At 41.2% G+C, this 20,282-nt stretch overlaps 1 protein-coding gene across 2 annotated transcripts in view; it reads right to left on the bottom strand.

Annotated features, from left to right (window-relative positions):
- The window catches only part of afg2a (AFG2 AAA ATPase homolog A), a 146,677-nt gene that overhangs the window by 122,903 nt on the left and 3,492 nt on the right, over positions 1–20,282 (bottom strand). For both annotated transcript variants that reach the window (XM_084352217.1, XM_084352218.1), the window contains exons 5-10: positions 19,292–19,948; positions 19,071–19,200; positions 18,174–18,230; positions 17,631–17,754; positions 15,578–15,679; positions 13,732–13,885 (exon numbers count right to left, since the gene is read on the bottom strand). In XM_084352217.1, coding sequence (XP_084208343.1) covers positions 13,732–13,885; positions 15,578–15,679; positions 17,631–17,754; positions 18,174–18,230; positions 19,071–19,200; positions 19,292–19,948 — 1,224 coding nt within the window. The remainder of the gene's footprint in view (positions 1–13,731; positions 13,886–15,577; positions 15,680–17,630; positions 17,755–18,173; positions 18,231–19,070; positions 19,201–19,291; positions 19,949–20,282) is intronic.

The following is a 20,282-nucleotide window of genomic DNA, read 5'->3' as shown; positions in this document are numbered from 1 at the left end:
AGAAGAAGAGAAGAACACAAGTAGGAAACACACAATTAATGCAGGCAGTTTTGTCTTCCGTGAGCACACCAGGCTGAGGTCAATGTGTTCCCCAGTCCTGGGGAACACATTGGAACACATTGGTGTATGATGTCGTTTTCTCACTCTTTCACTCTCGATCCCCATCTGTCCACCCTCCTCCTCCTCCTCCTCACTCTCGAGCCCCAGAGGTCCAAACATCCCATCATTCCACCTGGCTTGTGCTTCAGCTCTTCATCTGCGTTAATGCTTCAGACGGGCGCTGCTTAAGACTGCACAAAAACATCTGGTTCAAGTGGAAGGGACGAGGCAAGACAGGACAGGATGTGGAAGGAAGCTGGGGCGAGGAGGGAGATGAGGAGCACCAGCCACAACACCATATGCACTAACCCCAAACCATCAGCTGCCTGCCCTGTGAAGGGTGGAGGGCCTCAGCCTCCTTCAATGCTGAGAGGATGACTGAACACCAGAGAAGCGGCCTAAAAGATAAAAGATGCTTTGTGAACAGCTGAAGAAGGCCCAGAAAGGAAGAAACTTTTTACTTTACTCATGGACACATCATAGACTCTATAAAATACGGAGGGAGCTTCCAGGTCTGAAAATTAAAGTGCCTTAAACCTGCATTTTCTCTAATGATCAGCAGGGGGCAAATCCACTGTTTCAAGAGGAAGTCTGATTTTATTTAAGCTTATAAGAAAATTAGCCTAATTATCACTTTATTTATTACCTCAGTGAACAGTTTCCTAATGAGTTTATGGTCTCAATCACTAGTTTTCAAGTCTTCATCGATGCACCATGATGTTCATTTTGTAAATTATGGTCCTATTTAGGGTAAAAGACGATAAAGCAGGGTATGCTTTAGGGCCTGGCTACTATTGACAAGCTGTTTCCATGGCGTGTTCTCAGGTTCTCAGTCAGATCCAATCAGGATATCCTCCCCAGCTCCGCCTTCTTGCCTAAATCTGAATTATTATACAGAATAGCTAAAAAAAAAAAACAATTAAAAAAAATTCTCATTTCCAACTTGTAAAACACTGCAGCTTTGGGATTTTAGGCTGGGTCACCATCTGAAGGCGTCAGTTTTTGGCGAGTTGGAAATGAAACTCAAAAATCTAATTTTCTTACAAATAGGACCTTTAAGGTAGAGCCCGACCAATATATCGGCTGGCCGTTATTATCGGCCGATATTATTTGTTTTCCGAACTATCGGTATCGGCATTTATAATGGCCGATAAATGAATATTTAAAAAATAAAATAAAAACGGACAAAACCCCCTTCAACCATGCTAGTGTTGGCGTTGCATAGTTTGTCCACCAGAGGACACTCTACAACGTCCCTGTTGGCAACACTCGTGTTCAGAACACCACAAACCCTACAACCAGCTGATCCAGCCAGAGTCGGGCAAGTAAAATTCTACGACTTTGCTCAAAAGGACATACAACTCAATAGCAAAAAGGTTTAGCACTGATAGTTCCTCTGCAAGGTTGAGATATGATGCTTTATGGGAGCAAAAAACTCAGCCATTTTGGTTATTTGGAGGTCTTGCAAACCACTGTTCCACAAAAGTTTGATCTCTTGATTTCAATCCTCAGTCCAGCATTAAAGTAAGAATCAGATATATTGCCAAGTAGGTTTTCCCAAAAAAGGAATTTTTCATAGCTTCAAAGCAGAAACCACAGGCTAATGGCTATTTTAAAGGTTCTTGTCAATAGTATTGCTGCAGGAAAGCCCCAAGGACTGAAAACTGCAGCTGACAAATGTTTAATAAATGTTTCAGCAAGAATAATCTAAAACTTTCCAGAGTGAATCTAGCAATCTGAAAAGCCTCACAGAGATCAGCCTGACCAGAGGGGGAGTAGGGTTCATAAGCCACAGAGCTCCAAGTCCAGCCTGGACGCCCAGAGGGCAGCGGAAACTTGATTCAACGATGTGACTTTAAGATTTGGCTTCAGGGATTCTATCTCTACTGACTGCTCTTGGCTGACTCCAAGCACACATTTGGTTTAGTTATGAAAACATCCGATGGGAAGGGAGGAAGAAAAAAAAAAGAGGCACAACACAACACAATTTAATCTGAACCTTATGTGGACTCATTTTCTTCTTCGTTTCTGCACTCCTCCTTTCCAGAATGCTTCGAATTCGCCAGAGACCGAGTGGAAATTGAGAGAAAAAGGGGCCCCCTAAATGTACAAGAATGCACATTTGCAAAACATCACACCAGGGCCCAAACTAGGTATGGAAGAGATGGAAGAACTCATTTCACAAAGTCAAAGCTGGCCAGTGAGGAGAGAGAAGAATGGTTATTTGTGGTTTTTCAAAGAGGATGGTCTTAATTATGTTGGACCGAAACAGACCTTTCCACAAATCAAGGCCTCCTCTTTCAGGGGTCACCTCCGCTGACCCTCGCACCAGATTGGCCCGCTCTACTTAAGAATCAAACCCCCGGATACAAAGCTTTATATTCACAGATATTTTAACTTGTGATGATACCACAAGGGCCTTCAAAACAAGACAGGACATGAATCTTCATATGTTTACAGGCTTTCATGCAGCCAACATTAAAATTATATTTCAACGAGCATCAAATGATCCATAAATTAACTTCTATCAGTGACCAGGATTGGGAGAATCTTTTAAGGTTACGACTAGGAGCTGTGCATTTGTGTTACACAACACAGTACTGTCGTAGTTCTGTGCCCCAGGAATATTAATAATAAAAGTAAATATTGAGCTATGGTTACTTATTAATACCTTTGTCCAGCCCATATGAATATATGTGTGCTTGTCAACACAACAGGAGGAGCAAATACTGTTTTACAGTTCAACACCCCTGCACTCCTGATCTTCAGGACATTAAGGAGCATGGGGTTTAAGGTCGGGAACAAGGCTGATCCAAATTTTTTTCTTAAGAATAATCCGCTGCGAGAAGCATCTGAGATACAGCACACATTTTCTGTCAAAAACAGCCAATTGAACTTTGCAGTTCCATAGAATCAAAACTCAGGAACTAAAAACGGCACTGCAGACAGCAGTTTCAGTGACTGATACGTCTGCATTCAAACGCAAAAGGGTGCGAGAACATGAGAACATAACAAACATAACAAAAGATTGGTTTGCCTCTACTTCAGCTAAATTTCTCAAGTGCAATAAACCACTGAAAAGCTGATCCTGATATGAAACTACATTTGAACTTGAGTAATTTGTTCGTGCTAAGGGCTAGGCATAAATTTTTGGGGGGGTTGGGGGTGGTGGGACAAGTCCCCCTCAATATATAACACGTGCATTTGTCCCCCCTCCTACAAAACAATAAAGAAGCAAAGGACTGTCATTTTGACAAACTGCTACAACACTGAGGCACAACAATGCCTCCAGTAAAGTAGATGGTGGCAGTAAGCAACTTCAAAAGCAATGGTTCTAATCTGTCATAAATGGGAAATAAGAAACAAAACATTTGGACCATAAATTGATGTAGAAAAGCACAATTTGGTGCAGAAACATTCACCAGCACACAGAAAATTAAGCGTTTGATGCTCAAAATTTAATGGGAGGGGATCCCTAAACCCACTGTTGAACACGTGCCCCTCCATAATGTTGCAACAAAGCCTGCACCCCTGGAAAGGAGCTATTGAAATCCTGCCCAAACCATATAGCATCAAAATGTGCCAAAAAATCCTCCTGGCATCTGCCAATGTTAGCATATGACAGGTATTATGGTATCGACATGTGTCAGTGGAAAAGTGACCCAAAAATGCCAAAGATATGTTTTCAGAAATAGTGTCAACCATTCTAGGAAACAACACATTTGAGGGCTCATTATTAAATATATGTTGAAAAGACAATTAGCCAATGGCTAATGATCAAATCTCCAAAAAAATCCAGTATCAGTTAGGCTATGATCCACACTATAGTTCCTCTTTCCATAGGTACACAAAACACTATCACATTGCAATGTATGTGCACTCTGCAGCTGTATCATGTCTGAAAACTGAATAGAAATGTTGGGACTGTCCTAATGGTTCTGACATCAGATCGGCCCGCGTGCAGCTCAATGATTAAATGCGGCCTCCTTGCACTAAAAAACCTGGTATACAAAGGAAAGTGCAACGACCCTAATGTCCAGTAGGTGGCGCCTGCTTGTCACAGCCCCCCCCCAGGTTGGAAAACACCCATCTCCTATTGTCTGTGAGCACACCTGAACGCATCAGTTTCCACCGCAGCCGGAGGAGATAAATACAGCGGCAGACCCATTTTCAACGCAGTCCCAGAGTTACGTGTTGCTGGAAGCATCAGCTTTCGCCTATGCAACTATTAGATGTCTGGATTTTTCCCGCCTAGGCCGCAGTCTTTCATCTCGCTGGACGAGCCAAAACTGCGCCGTGTTCGCTCCGGATCCAGAAAAGATGCTGTGCAACCAGCCTCTCTTTACCTGCCTGCAGAGGGAGGATATTTTTCTTTTTCTTTAGAAAACACCTGCTTTTGCCCGTTTTCTTATTGCCCACGTTGACTACGCTGTTGTAACAGCCAAAGCAGGAGGCCGCCATTTTGGCTCTCCGCTATCTTGTTTCTATGACTACAACTGCCATCTTGGCTCCTCTTTCTTTGTCTCTCCGACCCACCCACACACACACATACACACAAACACAAACACACATCCATGCTTGTTGTTATTTGTGCTTGAGTTTGTCTTAGTTTAGTTTCCTAGTTTAGCTGCTTTGGTTGAGTACGTAATTGATTTTTGTTTATTGAAAGTATTATTCAGTCCCTCCAGAAAAATGCGATTATGCGATCGCATAATTCAATGCATAATCAGCAAAAGTTTGCACATTTATGTGGGGGCCGCATTTTTTCAAAGACACCGCACTTTGGCCGCATAAATCGCTGATTTCCGCGCAAAATGTGCTAAATATGAGCGAAAATATCCGGGGCTTGCATGATTTCATAATCCCCGCATTTTCGTTGCAAAAAAGTCACATATATCTTCGCAGAAAGTTGAAAAATGTTGCGTTTACTTCACACAAGAGCAGCCATTTTCCTCCTGTTGCCTTGGGAACGTTATGATGTGACGTCATCGGAAAGCTGAGAACTGAGAATAAGAATTATTCCCAGCACTTTCTGTATTGTAGTATGCCTGCTTATCATAGGAAGTCATTAGAAATGACTCTTTACATTAAGGTAGTAGCCTAGTGAGCCTAGTAACAGAGTGTTAGGGGAATCACTTTTTTTTTTCTTATTCATCAAACCTCAGTTTTTGCAAGTTCCTGCAATTTTTGCAAATTCCCGCAATTTCATTGCATAAAATTGCATAAATACCCTGCATATTCCATCGCATTTTTTAAGAAAACGTGCCGCATAATCAAGGATTTTTGCCCGCAACAATCACAAAAAAACTTTGCATTTTTCTGGAACGACTGATTATTGATTTAATCAATTTGCCAAGAATATATATATATATTGTACATAGCAGTTTTCTGTGGTTATTTTGTGCATATGTTTTGTGGCATTCACTGGTTGTGATGGTCAGTGCTCGGATTCATTTCCTTCACTGTTCCTTTAATTGTAAATATTTTACAAATATTTACATTTAAAGTGAACCCTTCTTTTGAGACTCATTTTGGTCTGGTTATTGGTCCCTGATTCCAGGGTGGTGCCCCGTTTTAACAATTTGAAAATTAATTGTACTAATTTTTACTTTATTAATTTTAATAATTATAACAATAATAATAATTATTATTATTATTATCAATAATTATTAATTTCTAATAACCACACCTGCCCTACTATCAATTCCCAACAGATATGTGTTTTATTCATGAAGCTGCTGTACTCAGTGTAACGTCTCAGACTTGCGCTCAACTTCCAGGGAGGAAAAAAAAAACAAGGTAGGAAGTGTATGGAGGTTAAGTTCCAGTAGAAGACTTCAAAAGGGAAACCTCACAGAGCTCCATTGTCAGAGACAGCAAATCATCACCCACAGAGTCCAGGAAGGTGTGTCAAAAGAAGTCCGTCTGCACCTCAACAGTGCATTCCACATTTCAACAGGGAAGAATCAGGACTGTGTGCAGTGTTACAATGCATCGTGCAGTGCTGCGTCGAACACCCACAAGCTAGAGCTGCAGCTCTCCGGCGATGCTGTCCTCATATGAATTGTGAAATACTTTGGGCATTACAGCATTACAAAACCGCACGAACGTTTTCATTACTCGCCAGGGCTTCCGGAACAGTCTTTGCACCTGTATTTACAATACCCAACATCTGTTCCTGAAGCTGAAACACCGCAATAATATGTGCTCTTTAAGTGCATGCACACACACACAGAGATGACAAAGACTAATACACGTGCTTACACACTCCAAAACGTGTGCAGGCACACACACACACACACACACACACACACAGCTGTCACTGGGTAAAGGTAAGTGCAGGGGTTAAGGAGTACAAGCAGCACATTTCCGGATTTTATAAACAGAGGCCTCAAATAAACTTCACATGCTGATCCGACTGATATTTATGTGACCTGTCCTGAAATTCCTGAATTGTCTTTAAAAGGACAGATGAGTTGGGAAAAGTGCTTTATAAAGGCAAGCCTGCCACTGTAAACATCAGGCAGCATTTTAGCAGTGTTTGGCCCATTTAGTCTTCTAGTGCAGAACTGATGTCAAACACACAAAACTCAGCTCATTTTTGATGCCGTTCTTCTTCCTTGTTTCGACACACTGCAGTAAGTATTTAGCTTTGGAGGATTGAAGTGTGTTAGCCGAATCACTTTGCACAATTACCGAGTAAATCATTTGGGCCGTTGAGTCTAAGTCGGAGAAGTGGATGTTAAATATTGAGCCTGATCTTCGCTGTCAAATGAGAGGCTAACCGAAAAGCTTTCAGCTGACAAAGTGCAGAGTTGTGTGTTTATTATTCCGCATAATCAATTTTACTGGCCCTTTTTGTTCCAGTGGGCTTCCCCTGTTTAGAGAGGCTTGTAAACAGTGTGTCCGGATGTGGCACAAACCAAACAAGCATGTGCACCCGCACGCACGCACGCACGCACGCACACACACACACACACACACACACACACACGCACGCACAAACACACATGAACACGAACAAACGTGCACCCTCACACACACAATTTGCACTGTTTAGACTGTGGAAATGAGTCATCTGCTAGCGCTGGGATCAGTTGAACGCCAACAGGACGACAGAGAGACGCCTGGAGTCTGCAAGGTTCCACAAGACCACATGATAGCTCCCAACACCGCACAAAACACCTAAAGGGATTTATTATGAAGATCTGTTTTGTATAATCTGCACTGAGCCGGGAACAGGGTCAATGTAATGTTTGAGGAAAAAGGATCAGGGGAAATATGTGTGGTTATATTGGAGGAAATCTCTTTTAAAATGTTCTGAATTGATCTGAATCTGCAAATCAGGTCTTAAAAATGTTGGCTTGTGACCCCTAAGAGGAGGCACCTCAGTGTGTCCGTGATCGATTTTACTAAAGACTGCTTTTTCCCTCACAGGATGTTTTATTTTAAGAATATATAGAGGCCTGTGCACACCTGGAAATATGCAGTATATAATATAGGAAGATCTCTCTCTGTCTGTCTGTGCAAGCAGCTCAGTACAACCCACATTTACATTTTATAGGCGGCAACCTCTAGTGGCTTTAGTAATTATGACAAGAGCAAAGGAGGAAGTCAGGTGATGTAGTATAAAGAGCGACAGAGTCCATAAATGGAGGAGGATGTGGTGGACTTTCCCCCAGGAGACAACTATTTGAGTCCTGTCTGAAACCAAAAGACAGACCGCATTTAACTTATGTACATAACATAACTCTTGAGTCAATAACGTACTTATTTTACCCCAAACCATGATCCTTTCCTAAACCTAACCACGCAGTTTTCCTGCCTGAACCAAATAATGAGCATTTTGTAACATTTAACACTTGAGGTCCAACGAACAAAGGTCCAGTAAAGTGTTGTCACTGGTATGTTCACTGGCGCAGTCACTGTAATGATCACAGGACTCATTGGTAACGACTTATTGAGTAGATTAGGTATGAGTATTCGTTGCGAATTGCTGTAATGCCGTCCTTATTCAACAGCTCTCATGCTGCTCTTGGTTTACTAAATTTTAATTATACAACATTATTGTATATCTATGAGCTTTGTGGATCTGCAGTCCACTCTGAGTTAAGCCAAGTCAGTTTAATTTCTACAGCCCAGAATCACAAATCTGGATCAAAGTGCTTTACATCATTTTCTATATTATGAGGTTCTCAATTTGGTTAAGGAAAAATGCTCTTGTTTTGCCTTTTTGCCTCAGCTGTGTGAATCAGACATGGAGCCGCAGTGCAGCACTTCTGCAGTTAAAAAGCAATAAAATACTTGACATCTACAATGACTCCATCTGTGTCAGCTGATGCAGTAATAGCTTGTGTGCCAACACACGTCTGACATGAAGCCGGTCAGAATGACGTGACGAGGAGCTACATCAGATACAACAGAAACGCTGTCAGAAAAATGTTTATAGAGTTACAGGCTGTACATTTTTCTGCTGTGACTAACACTATGCAGCACATCATCTGAATGTGTTCATACGTAAATCTGACAACCTGCATAAACAATGATGAAAGCCATGTCCACTTCAGACACAGTAACTGAGACAGAAGAACAGCATCAACATCTGAAAAGAGAGTTACTAAGATAATGTGGTTTCATTATTCTGAGGAGCTTGAGTAGATAACTGATACAACCTTGACAGGGTTACTGGTTCAAAAGTTAGAAAGATAAAATAAAAAGTAAGGATACTGATGCACTTATTCTCTTTAAAGCACAGCTAAATAGGCCATGATTGGCTGTAATCCATTCACTGTGCTGGTAGAATTCAGATCAGTGTGTCTGAATGGAGGTCAGTCTGTCTGCCCTCCACGCTGCCAATACATTCACTGCTTACAGCTGGAGTTTGGCTCTTTACCCATTTAGCAATATCAAATTTGCCCACTAGATGTCCTCATTTAGGGTTACTACAGTTCAGCTTAAGAGGGTCTGACCTTTCCTTCTGCAGCAGTGAGCAGTGAAGCAGTTTTTTCTTTTTATAACAACAAAACCTTCATCAGCATTACCAGACAGTCTAAAAAGACTCCAATTTAAATCCTGTGATTATCTAAAGGAACAGTTCCAAAAAAAACAAAAAATTTAAGAACATTTTGGCCTCCACAAATGTATTTTTATTTTTCCTGACTTCACAAATTTTGTGAAATACGGGACAGAATTCCCTCTTTGGGAACCTAAATTTAAAAAATATGGAGAACGGGAGCATAGATTTTTCAGTTCGTCCTCACACCTCTGATGGGTGCAACCTTTCACAAGAAGTTACAGGAAGGCATTGCTTGGCTTTAATCGTTCCCAAGACAAAAAAGGTTTGAATCCACTAAGCTAGATCACCTGCTCAACCCCCATGAGGGATCACAGGATAAATATTAACCATACATGACTTTACATTCACATTCAATACTGAAAGTCTTCTGGAGCCATGTAGTGGACAAATATCTCGCTCGGACACTTCATGTTGGTTTTCCCTTACTTTTGTATCCCATCTGTTTGTCTTTTAGGGGGAAAAAATGGACAACATTCAATCAATGGATAATGATGTCTGGCCTTAATATTTTTTTTAATTTATTTTTTTAAAATCGGATCCTTATCAGGAATTTGTACTTTTAGTTTTACAGAAAACAAACGATAAAAATGATGGTGTCCTCTTCATACTAAACTGAATTCCTGTTTCTCTTCAGGTTTAAAAATCCAAAAATCCACAGATTTTCATAATAATTTGTGTGCTCAGTGGAGGCTTAAAAGGGATCTGGTATGAGTGTGCTCTGGCATTACGTTACATTCGAAACTGGCTGACCCGTGATCAAGTGTAATTAAGTGCTGATTATATAACACATCTGCCATCAAGAAGTTGTTTCTGGGGCTCGGTACAATTCAGACTGGACAAACAAAAACTTCCCTAATGACATCAAGATTTCCATCCATTCTTATGCACACACAAACATGCTCACAGAGAAAAGAAGCGCACATGCATTAAACATCCACTTGGCCTTGTCATCCTTCCCTCTGCCTTTCCCAGAGATGAAGAATTGATTTAAACAGTCTCTGATCTATAAGACCAATAAGGTTGGTATTGTACCACAGGCAGGATGTGAAACCCCCACAACAACACGCTTTTCATGTCTGTGTGCATCTAAAAATGACATCACAAGTGTGTATGTGTGCCTGCTTCTCTGCAGCTGTGCAAGGTGGGGGATCTTGTGCGTGACCCTGGCGTGTTGCAGTCGTCGCAATGTCGCCCCCCCATTTTTATTTTTCAGGAAGCGGTGCGTTGGAGCGTACGTTCCCCCAGCAGCTCATTGTTACCTGAGCAGCAGAAGGAAACAACTGCAGTTCCTACTTGATGTGTTTTTGTGCCTCTTCAGCTTTTGTTCCTTTCAATGAAACCAAAGGAGGAAAAAACAGATATCAACTTGCGGGTACATGTGTGTGCGTTTGTGTGTGTTTTTGTTTTGTGTGGCTGTATGTCTATTTATGTGGATCCAAGCAATGTGTGGAAGTATGGGGACTATAAATCAAACGCACACACGCAGTTAGTTATACACTTCCAAACCTCTATTAAAGGATAACTACCGTTTTTTACAACCTGGACCTTATTTCCAGCAAAATATATGATCATTTACTCACCCAGATAACTTTGGCGTCATCTGGCGTCGTTCGGACGAAATTAGATCCAGTGTAGCGCCGATATATCCATATAATGCGAGTAACGGGGCACCGACACACAGCCTCTATATAACACATTATCTGCCACGAATTTCACCAATATTTTGTTACGATATGCTAGTGCTATTCCCCTCTGAGTCCGGGCTCGTCTATTGTCAACATCCGGGGTCTGTAGGTTGACCTACTACCTCTGACCTGGAAGATGTCGTCTCTGAGCTGCGCGCGCACCCACGGCAGCCCGGCTTGTTTACCTGTAGCTGCTACTGCTAGTTTGACCCCGGATGTTGATAACGGACGAGCCCGGACTCAGAGGGGAATAGCACTAGCATATCGTAACAAAATATTGGTGAAATGAACTAGTTTCGTGGCAGATAATGTGTTATATAGAGGCTGTGTGTCGCTGCCCCGTCTCTCCCATTATATGGATATATCGCCGCTACACTGGATCTAATTTCGTCCGAACGACTCCAAATGACACCAAAGTTATCTGGGTGAGTAAATGACCATATATTTTGCTGGAAATAAGGTCCAGGTTGTAAAAAACGGTAGTTATCCTTTAAGAACTTTTAATCTTTGGCTTTACACCCTGCTGTATATCAACAATGGGAAAAATGTTTATACGTATGTGAAAGGGGTCACTTGTAGTGTTATAATTATCACCCGCCTCTGTAGTTACACTACACTACAGAGCATTTCAGCATCTTTTTAGTCCAAAACTTGAAGTTTAGAACACAAGTTGTCCAGCATCGAACTGCTAAAAAAGCAAACAAATTAAGCTGCTCGCAAGTGATCATGGTGGGCACAAGCACAGTCTGTGGACGGTCCCAACATGTTTAAAATGATCTCAGTGAGACTGACGGGCAGAGATTTGATGTTTTGAAAACATTTTGGGTAACTTCGAGAGCCCGACCTATATCTCGGTTGGCAGATATTATCGGTCCATATTGGCCTATAACAGATATACTGGCATTGGCATATATGCTGTCTGATATACAGCAATAGTAAATCATTCTTTTTACAGATTATTAAATCAGGAACGATGCTTGGGACAATTTACAATTATTAAATTACCATTGAAGTTTAGAAAATAAAGTTTTTTGTTAAGCTGTAAAATATCCTGCCACCATTGTACATGTATCTTTGTCACAAGTGTTTGATCGCTACAGTACATCTGAGGGATTATTGCCACAAAAGTGTGGAAATCAGCCCATACTGTATATCGATATGGGAATATTTTACTTCCTGAAATCGGATGCACACACTACGTAGGGGTATGTGAGGGCAGGAAAAGATGGGTGAGTTTTTCGCTGTCTGTGAAACTTTAACTTTTCATTGTATAATATGGGCAATGATCAGTCATCTGTTTTGTAACTTTAATCATTTCTGTCACTCAGTCTGCTTCTTCAATCTCTCATTAGCTATTATAGAGGGGAGCAGGTGACAGGAAACAAAAAATAATAATGAAAACTGCCAGCTAGAGTCATTTCTTGTATACTGGAAGTGTAATTAAAAACATATAGACAATTTATGACAAATTTCTGATCACAGTGAAAGCGTAGCGTTGCAGCAGCCACTCTGTGAACAGTCTCATCTAATTCTAATGGTTTTACATTTGGATGTCAGGAGATTTGGCACATAACTCCCAGGCCTGCATAGCTGTACTGTATTTTACCTAATTTTGCATTTTATTTGTGCTTTTTTTCAACATTGGATGGGCCAACAGAAAGAAATTAAGACTGAGTGAAGCATCAAATGCATTCTGACTCTCTTACTTCTACCCTGGCGTACTTGTGAGGGCCTCTGTTTGTCTAGTGATTTTGGTTTGCAGATTTTGGGGGGAAGCGAGCAGAGTCAAAATGGGGTTGAGGAGCTTGTTGTCTCCCTCCAGGGCATGAGCAGGCTTTTCAGAAAACACTGCCGGTCACGTCTGGTCCTCTGCAGACAGTAAATCACGCTCTTCACTGGAGTGTTTCCGCACAGCAGCCCCAGCTCCCTCCTCAGCTGGAAATGCAATACACCGCGTACCCCAGGCGCTGGGACCACCCAGGAGGCATGTGGGGTCACACACATAAAAACAAATGTGCATGTACTCTTACAATCACACACCCACAATCAAGCACATTCAGATACACACATAATCTGTATGAGCCGGTATGCTTGTCCTCAGGACAAGCATGCCGGCTCGGTTTGTGGCATCAGGGGTAAGGGGGGCAAAGGAATTTCACAAGAAGCCGTGGTTTGAGTGGTTTCTCTCACTGGGATCTGAATACCACAGAAACTCCCAACTTCCTCCTTGGCAAATATCAAAGGACGGTTGACCCTCTGTGTTCAAAGGGCTGCAGGCATGTCAGACACTCCAAGAAAACATTCAGAAATTGTTTAAGACTAATTCAGGAAGGAGTAAGTCACAAAGAATTGTGGTTTGGACAAAGTATTCCAAGCAGAGGCACCTAAAGCTCAATAACAAACTGTTGTTCAGATGCTTTTTGTTTGTTGGTCGGATGCCTAAGCCCACAAGGCAAACCAAACTGCTAAAAGATGGGGAGCATTTTTGGGCCAGCTGCCATGTGTGACTTTGTTTTGGTTTCCCAAATTATATTGGTTTCGGGAAGTGCAAAGAGGAAATCAGAATAAAGAGCAGCAAACTGGTCTGAGTAGCTGTGGATGTTCTTGGTTTCAGTGGCATTTTTACGATAAAGGTTTGTGAATTCTTCTATGTTATATTCTATGGAAGGCGAAAGTCTTTTTGGTTGTTTCTTTGTTTGCTTTCCTTGTGTGTTTTGTGTTGTGTTTTTATGGCATTTTAAAATGATTCCAAAAGAAATAATCATTAACACACCATCCAAAACATTTTGGATGCCACCAGGTTTCTACAGTAAGGAAACAAAAGAAGAACCTTTTGCCTTTCTAAATGACCATAGGACAGTGTTTACTTGCCTGCTTCTTTGCAAACAGCTGCAAGGTCGGCTCCTACATATCCGTGAGCGGCGTCGGCCAGCTGCGTCAGCTCCTTCGTGGTGGCACTACACGGGACAAAACTCAGCTGCTTCTGCAAAATATCTGCACGCTCGGCAGCACTTGGAACTCCCACCTGCCACCATGAAAAAAGAGATTGTAGAAGAGAACGTTTAATTTACACAGAAAAGTAATTGTGACAGAGCAAGAGAAGGAATCTTGAGGAACTTTGAAGAGATATTTTTTCAGCAGTGTGATCATTGTTGTTCATGATCAAACAGCAATTATCCTAGAATGTGGGCATTTTAAGCACTCCTCCCGACTCACAACAGGCACATAGGAGCATGGTGAATGAATAAACATGACTGCTTGTGTGTTAGAACAACAAAATGAATGAATGCATCTTGTTTGCAGCACTGAGTAACTGATGTAAAGTTCTCCAAACAATTTTCATTTGTAGTTTGCATTTCTACAGTTTTCTAATAATTGTTATTACTGTGATTAATGTTTATTTTATTCATCATTCATTCATTTGAACCATTTTTGCATCAGTAATAAATGAGGGTTTCATGGCAGGGGGGCGGGGTTAATAATACCAAAATACAATCATTTCATTTGTGTCATAATTGTAGAATTTGTTTACCCCTAATATGTTTCTTCCAAGAAAATATATATATAAAAAAATTAGGGCCGGGACTCGATTAAAAAAATTAATCTAATTAATTAGAGGCTTTGTAATTAATTAATCGAAATTAATCGCATTTTTAATCGCATATAAATATTTGACCTGAGAACAGTGAGAAGCAATATTTTTCATATGGGTTTTAGTATACCATTGAATAATGACTGAACACATAAGCTTAAGCAACAAAACATTGTTTATTTTTTTTTCAAGGTGGTACATAACCAAGACCAACAGACTAGGGATGCAAATTATCGATTAATTCATTAATCGTTAGTTGATGGACCTTATCGATCGATTAACGATTACCTGATAAGATGCAATTTTCCCGAGAACCTAAATTTAAGGGGAAAATTTAAGATGAACATTCCTTATACAGGACTCTACACTAGTTTGTTAGTTTATTTTTAGAGCACAGCACAATGAAAAATGTTTAAGTAACGTTATTTGGTAAATGGTCTTTCCTGCCACTACACTATGATGATTACTGTATTTAGCTACTTCAATCGCAGTAGCATAAACTGATTTGTTGAACTCAGCCTGATGTAAACATTAATAAAACACAGGCAGCGCTATGTTTTCCCTGTGTGATGTTCAGGGACAGGTCAGGACAGTCTGAAGACAGAGAGCTCTGAGGTTGAAGTCTTATGCACCGTGAGACAGTGACAGGTCTGTAGGCTACCTACGTCTTGACCACATGGTCAGCTGTTCAGCTGCAGCAGAGGAAACTCCGCTGTTCTCAGCTTTTTTTTTAATTAAGCTCCAGTAGCGACCGGCTAAACGACGGGAGGATACTGTAAACCGGCGCGGATCCGGTGTGTTTATCAAAGCTTGGTCGCAGTGCTGAGGCACCGGGTCGGTTTGAGCTGCGTTCAGGCTACATTAAAACTTTATAGATCCATGGGCAGTGATCAGTGTCGGCGGCTTTTTAACTCGTTAAATAATTGTGCTCCAGTATAATCGGTACGCCTGAAACTCATCCAGTGAGAAACGTTCCGCGGTGCAAATATAAGTGCGATTAAAATGCGTTAATTATTTAAACGCATTAATTTTTGTGTAATTAATTAATCTTAATTAACGCGTTAAAGTCCCAGCCCCAAAAAAACATAGATGATAGAGGATGGTATTTTTATAGTGTGCACAAACCTCCAGCTCCTTGTCAAAGCGTCCTGGTCGGCGCAGGGCGGGGTCGAGGGCATGGGGCCGGTTCGTGGCCCCCAGAACCACCAGCTGACCTGAGTGACCCTCCTGGAAAAAATGAGAGGATGAGAAAAAGAGGAGAGATCAGTTTAGTGCTACTTCAAATAAACACATGAACAATGTATTTTATGTTTTACCTCAACATCCTTGATTTTTGTAAATATATTTTTATTCTGTATTTAATGCCGGCAACATGTTTAAACTAGTTGGGACAGGAGCAGGTTTCATTGTTGACCAGCATCCTCAAAAGGCTCAGTCATTCACAAGCAAGGATGGGGCGACATTGAACATTTTGTGAAACACATGATTGTATAAAAGGATATCACTACATGGGAACACTTCCTAAAACACTTGTTGGTAAACATAAATCATTTGTAAATTACTGAATTCTGTTTTCATTTTCATTTTATACAGAGTTTTATACAACTTTTTTGGAACCAGGGCTGTTGGAAAATGAGTGTAAATGTGTTTTTCCTTAGTTTTGCAGCTTCAAACAAAGTCAGTATCTAATGGATTACTTTATTCAGTGGTGCTACTGGTACTCCAGGCCACACAGTAGCTTTTCCAGTGCTGAGTGTTCTTTCTTTAGTAAAAACTATTAAAGTTGAATGTGTTTGTACACTCACACAGCTGTGGTAGCTGTGAAGCCATTTTTCAAAACTATCGGAAGTGTAAAAAGTAGCAGATGATGGATATGGACTGCTCCATTTCGAACTAGCACTGCCAGATCGGCTGTGCTGGATAAGACATAAACTAGGAATTACATGCAAATTGTTGCTTTGAGTCATCAATATCAACTCTCTAGGAGCTAAGTAAAACAGCCTTGTGTTTAACTTCACGACCATGCAACAGTAACTCTATCCATTTGCTTTTCATAAGCAAAGCCTCAGAGAATATTTGACCTCGGTGCGATGCTAAACTTGTGTCAGTCCTGTGCGTCTCGGGGTGGTCTGCCTGCAAGATGAGAAATCTCTTTTTCCACCTTTCGATACCGCAGGGAGAATCGAAACGCAAATAAATTACAGTGCGAGCAAGAATGCTGAGGAGCAGGAAGTGCTCTCTCCACATTCCACAAACCAATCAGCGCTGATGACCTTGGATCATCTGGTCTGGAAAACAGACAGGAGCGGGGAGCAGGGAGGGAGCCGGCATATCTGTGCAGTATCACCGGTCCAAATGAGGGCTCTTTTATTCCTGGGCGCATGGAGATGTACTTTGCTGATAAAGTTATGCCAAATTGGCAGGTCATGGCAACCTTAGGTGATTTGTTTCCCAGGCTCCCGTTGGGTGTGTGTGGGGGGAATCGTCTTTTTTCTCATCAGGCACTGACAGAGCGCTCAAAGGACAAACAACACCCCAGAGATACAGCCCACAGTGTCTGAAGGGCATCCAGCACACATAGATGGTTTCTGCATGACAATCTGCATTTCCAATGAGGACATTTCCTGACAGAGCAGCGTTCTGCAGCAGACAGCCGTATTATAAAGTCATGTGTATGCTGAGTGAGCAAGTGTCTAGGTCAATGTAAAGCAGACCTTCCTTGTAAAAAAGATAGTGATGCAAAAAAGTTGAAGGACTAAGGAGAAGACGTGGATCTGTCCGTTTCATGCTTTAAGTGTTGGCCAAGTGATGAAAAAGGGACACACAGAAGCTTCTATCATTAGCTAGTGTTTAACTTTAAAGTAGAGTGAGAACAATTAGTTGATTAAACTATGACTAACTATTTTGTATTTTATAATGAATGTATCCATCTAGATTGTTTTGTTGTGAGTTGCAGAGTTTGGAGATTTTGAATATAATGGAACTAGATGGCACTCGGCTTGTGGTTGTTGAAGTTACGCTAATTACAAGACTCACAGGTGTGCAAAGCCACTTGAAATATTGGTCAATTGCGAGTTCTAAGAAAAAGGCCCCACACAAACACAGTGACTGTTATTCAACTTGAGAATCAACACCTGCAAGGATGAATTATGGTTTGAGGGGGGAAAAGAATACTTACTGAACCAATCCCATCCATCAGAGTCAGGAGGGATGCGACAACTCGTTTCTCCACCTCATTCTGCGCTCCTTCTCTCTTCGGGCACAAAGCATCCAGCTCATCGATAAAGATGATCGCAGGTTGTCTGAAAATCAAATGAAAATGTGAGAAATTAACACAAACATTCCAAAGGACGTTTATGAAATGAATGACTAAAAGAAAACTTCAAGGTAATGATGACATTCTGTAAATCCTTAACACACTATTTCCTTAAATTATAAATCAAACTGTATTAGCTCTGTTCTATCAAATGAGCCACAGGTTTGATTTTAAACTGTAAAACACATCAACTTTTTACCTGTACTTATGATTGGTGTACTGCTTTGGTGTATTTGTACTGTTAGTTTGATGGCTTTATGTGTACCATGAGTGCTTCTTCATTGTGCAAGATGAATATTATTCAACAAATTGCATTTATGACAAATAACAATTTACACATTGTCTTTGTCTTCTTTACACATTAGAAGACAATGGGACATGGGATTAATAAAAAAAAAAAATCACTTCTGTGATGTTTCAGTGAAGATCTGCCTCAGCCTCGCTTCTGTTTCACCGTAGAATCTGAAAAGATATACAACAACATATCTCTTGGTTAAATTTAAAGTACTTTGTAATTGTTCAATTATAACTACAGATCATGTGCAGGGTGGTGTGCATTATAATACAGTCATCCATACAAAATAAGTCGAAGTCTTTCCAGTGGACCACCACAGGACCTTTACTTCAGAACAATTATAGACAGTAGAACATGGTGACAGACAATTTGTTTGTTTTTTCGTGCCATGAATTACACATACTGTATCATATTTGTCAACTTAAAAGCTAATTTTTCAACTTGGGAAAGTTGCAGTTTGTAAAATAATAAAAATATATGATATGAAAACACAAAATGAGAAAGACTACACACCCAACAGTCATGTGGGTGGAGTAATCTTGTTTAATGGTCACCAAAACCCATAACTCAAACCTTGTAGATTCAGTCCTGTATATCAGCAGCTCACAGAACTGATATAACTCTCACATAGCAGCTGTCAATATGGCCAGACTTGTGATTTTAACCTGTATCATACATCTTCTGCGCCGAGGTGACGGCCATGTTAGTGTTGGTGACGTATATTGCACTTGGCAATGTAGTTCACTGAGCGGTTTCACACAAAACTAAATGGTATTTTACTATCGTTATGACAAACTGAGACTTTAATGACTTGCAAAATTATCTCTTAAATTGACAAACATATGTGTAATTTATAGCACAATTCAAACAGGTTAAAAAATATATATATTTTTGTCTCTCGCCATTGACTACTGTACAATTTTTATTTGGAAATAAGCTCCCATTAGCCACACTGGAAGTATTATGTAATTATACTGAGATGGAAAAGTGATGCAAAATGGCCATACTTGCTCATGATCTCTGGGCCATTGATCACCGTCATGTGAGCTCCAACCTCATTGGCTATAGCCCGTCCAATCATAGTCTTTCCCGTGCCCGGGGGACCATAAAGAAGTACTCCTCGGGGAGGTGGGATCCCTGCAAAGAAAACAGCCTTTAATTAGATATTTGGTCTGTCTAGTCCTAGTTTACATAAAATCATCTCATATGGAATAATATTGTGACCTACCATAGTTGGAGAATAACTCCGGGTGTTTCAGAGGAAGCTCAATGGTCTCTCTGATGAGGTCTAACTGGCTACTGAGCCCTCCAATCATGCTGTACATGACCTTTGACCTTTCAGCTTCCGCATCTGGATCCTCCTGTCCTGCTCTGTCTCTGAAGCTGACTTTAGTGGAGCAGGAGAGGCAGTAGAAGGTTTCAGAACTCTGTGCACCACCAGGGAGAGCTGTGGGGATTTTCTCTGCCTGCTCAGAGCTAAGTGAGCTCTCCAGACTGACAGCATCCTCTGCTGACCCTGCAGGAGGATTCTGGGAAGTGTAGGAGGGAGTACAGGGAGTAGGTGGTGAGGAGAGAGAAGGGAGGTTGGCTGGTCGGCGTGGGGTGCTGGCTGCAGGCCCGGGCTCTCCAGGTGTGCTTGGTGCCCTGTTAGCATTGTTGTCATCCACAGTGAGCAGGCTGAGCTGCAGGGAGAGGTCAGCTGACGTGGACTCCAGCACGGAGTTCATCACAGAGGACTCCTCCATGTCAGGGCCCAGTCCTGCCGGAGGAGCTGGTCTGTGGAGGTTGACCCCATCCTCCCCTCTTATGGTCTCGACTCGGAGACTGCATGACCGGCCAAAGAAAGTCAGGGAGATGACGTTTCCTGGTAAAATTATGTTCCCAACTGGCACAAGACAGACAAACCAGTAGGGTCATTCCACCAAAGGAAACAGGGCAGAGAGGACAGTAATAAAACTGAAGATAAACAGAAATTTAAAACCAGGACGCAGAAAAGGACCGAGCACAGGACTGCATGTTTACTGCAAAGAAAGAGGATAATACAAACCAAAACAGCAGAGTATACTCTTTATATAAAATCTCAAATGTATTTTTTTTCAGCAAATTATTGTAATAGAATTGATTCATAAATGCCAAAAACCTAATTTTGTTGTTGTTTCTTGTGATGTTACTTTATTTATTCTTTTGTTTGATCAGAAGTGACATTTATCGTGACCATT

This window comes from Pagrus pagrus, assembly GCF_965226575.1.
Source record: "Pagrus pagrus genome assembly, chromosome: 5".
In the NCBI taxonomy this organism is placed as follows: Eukaryota; Metazoa; Chordata; class Actinopteri; order Spariformes; family Sparidae; genus Pagrus; species Pagrus pagrus.
Note: the sequence above shows the minus strand (reverse complement) of the source record. Positions and strands in the feature narration are given on the sequence as shown.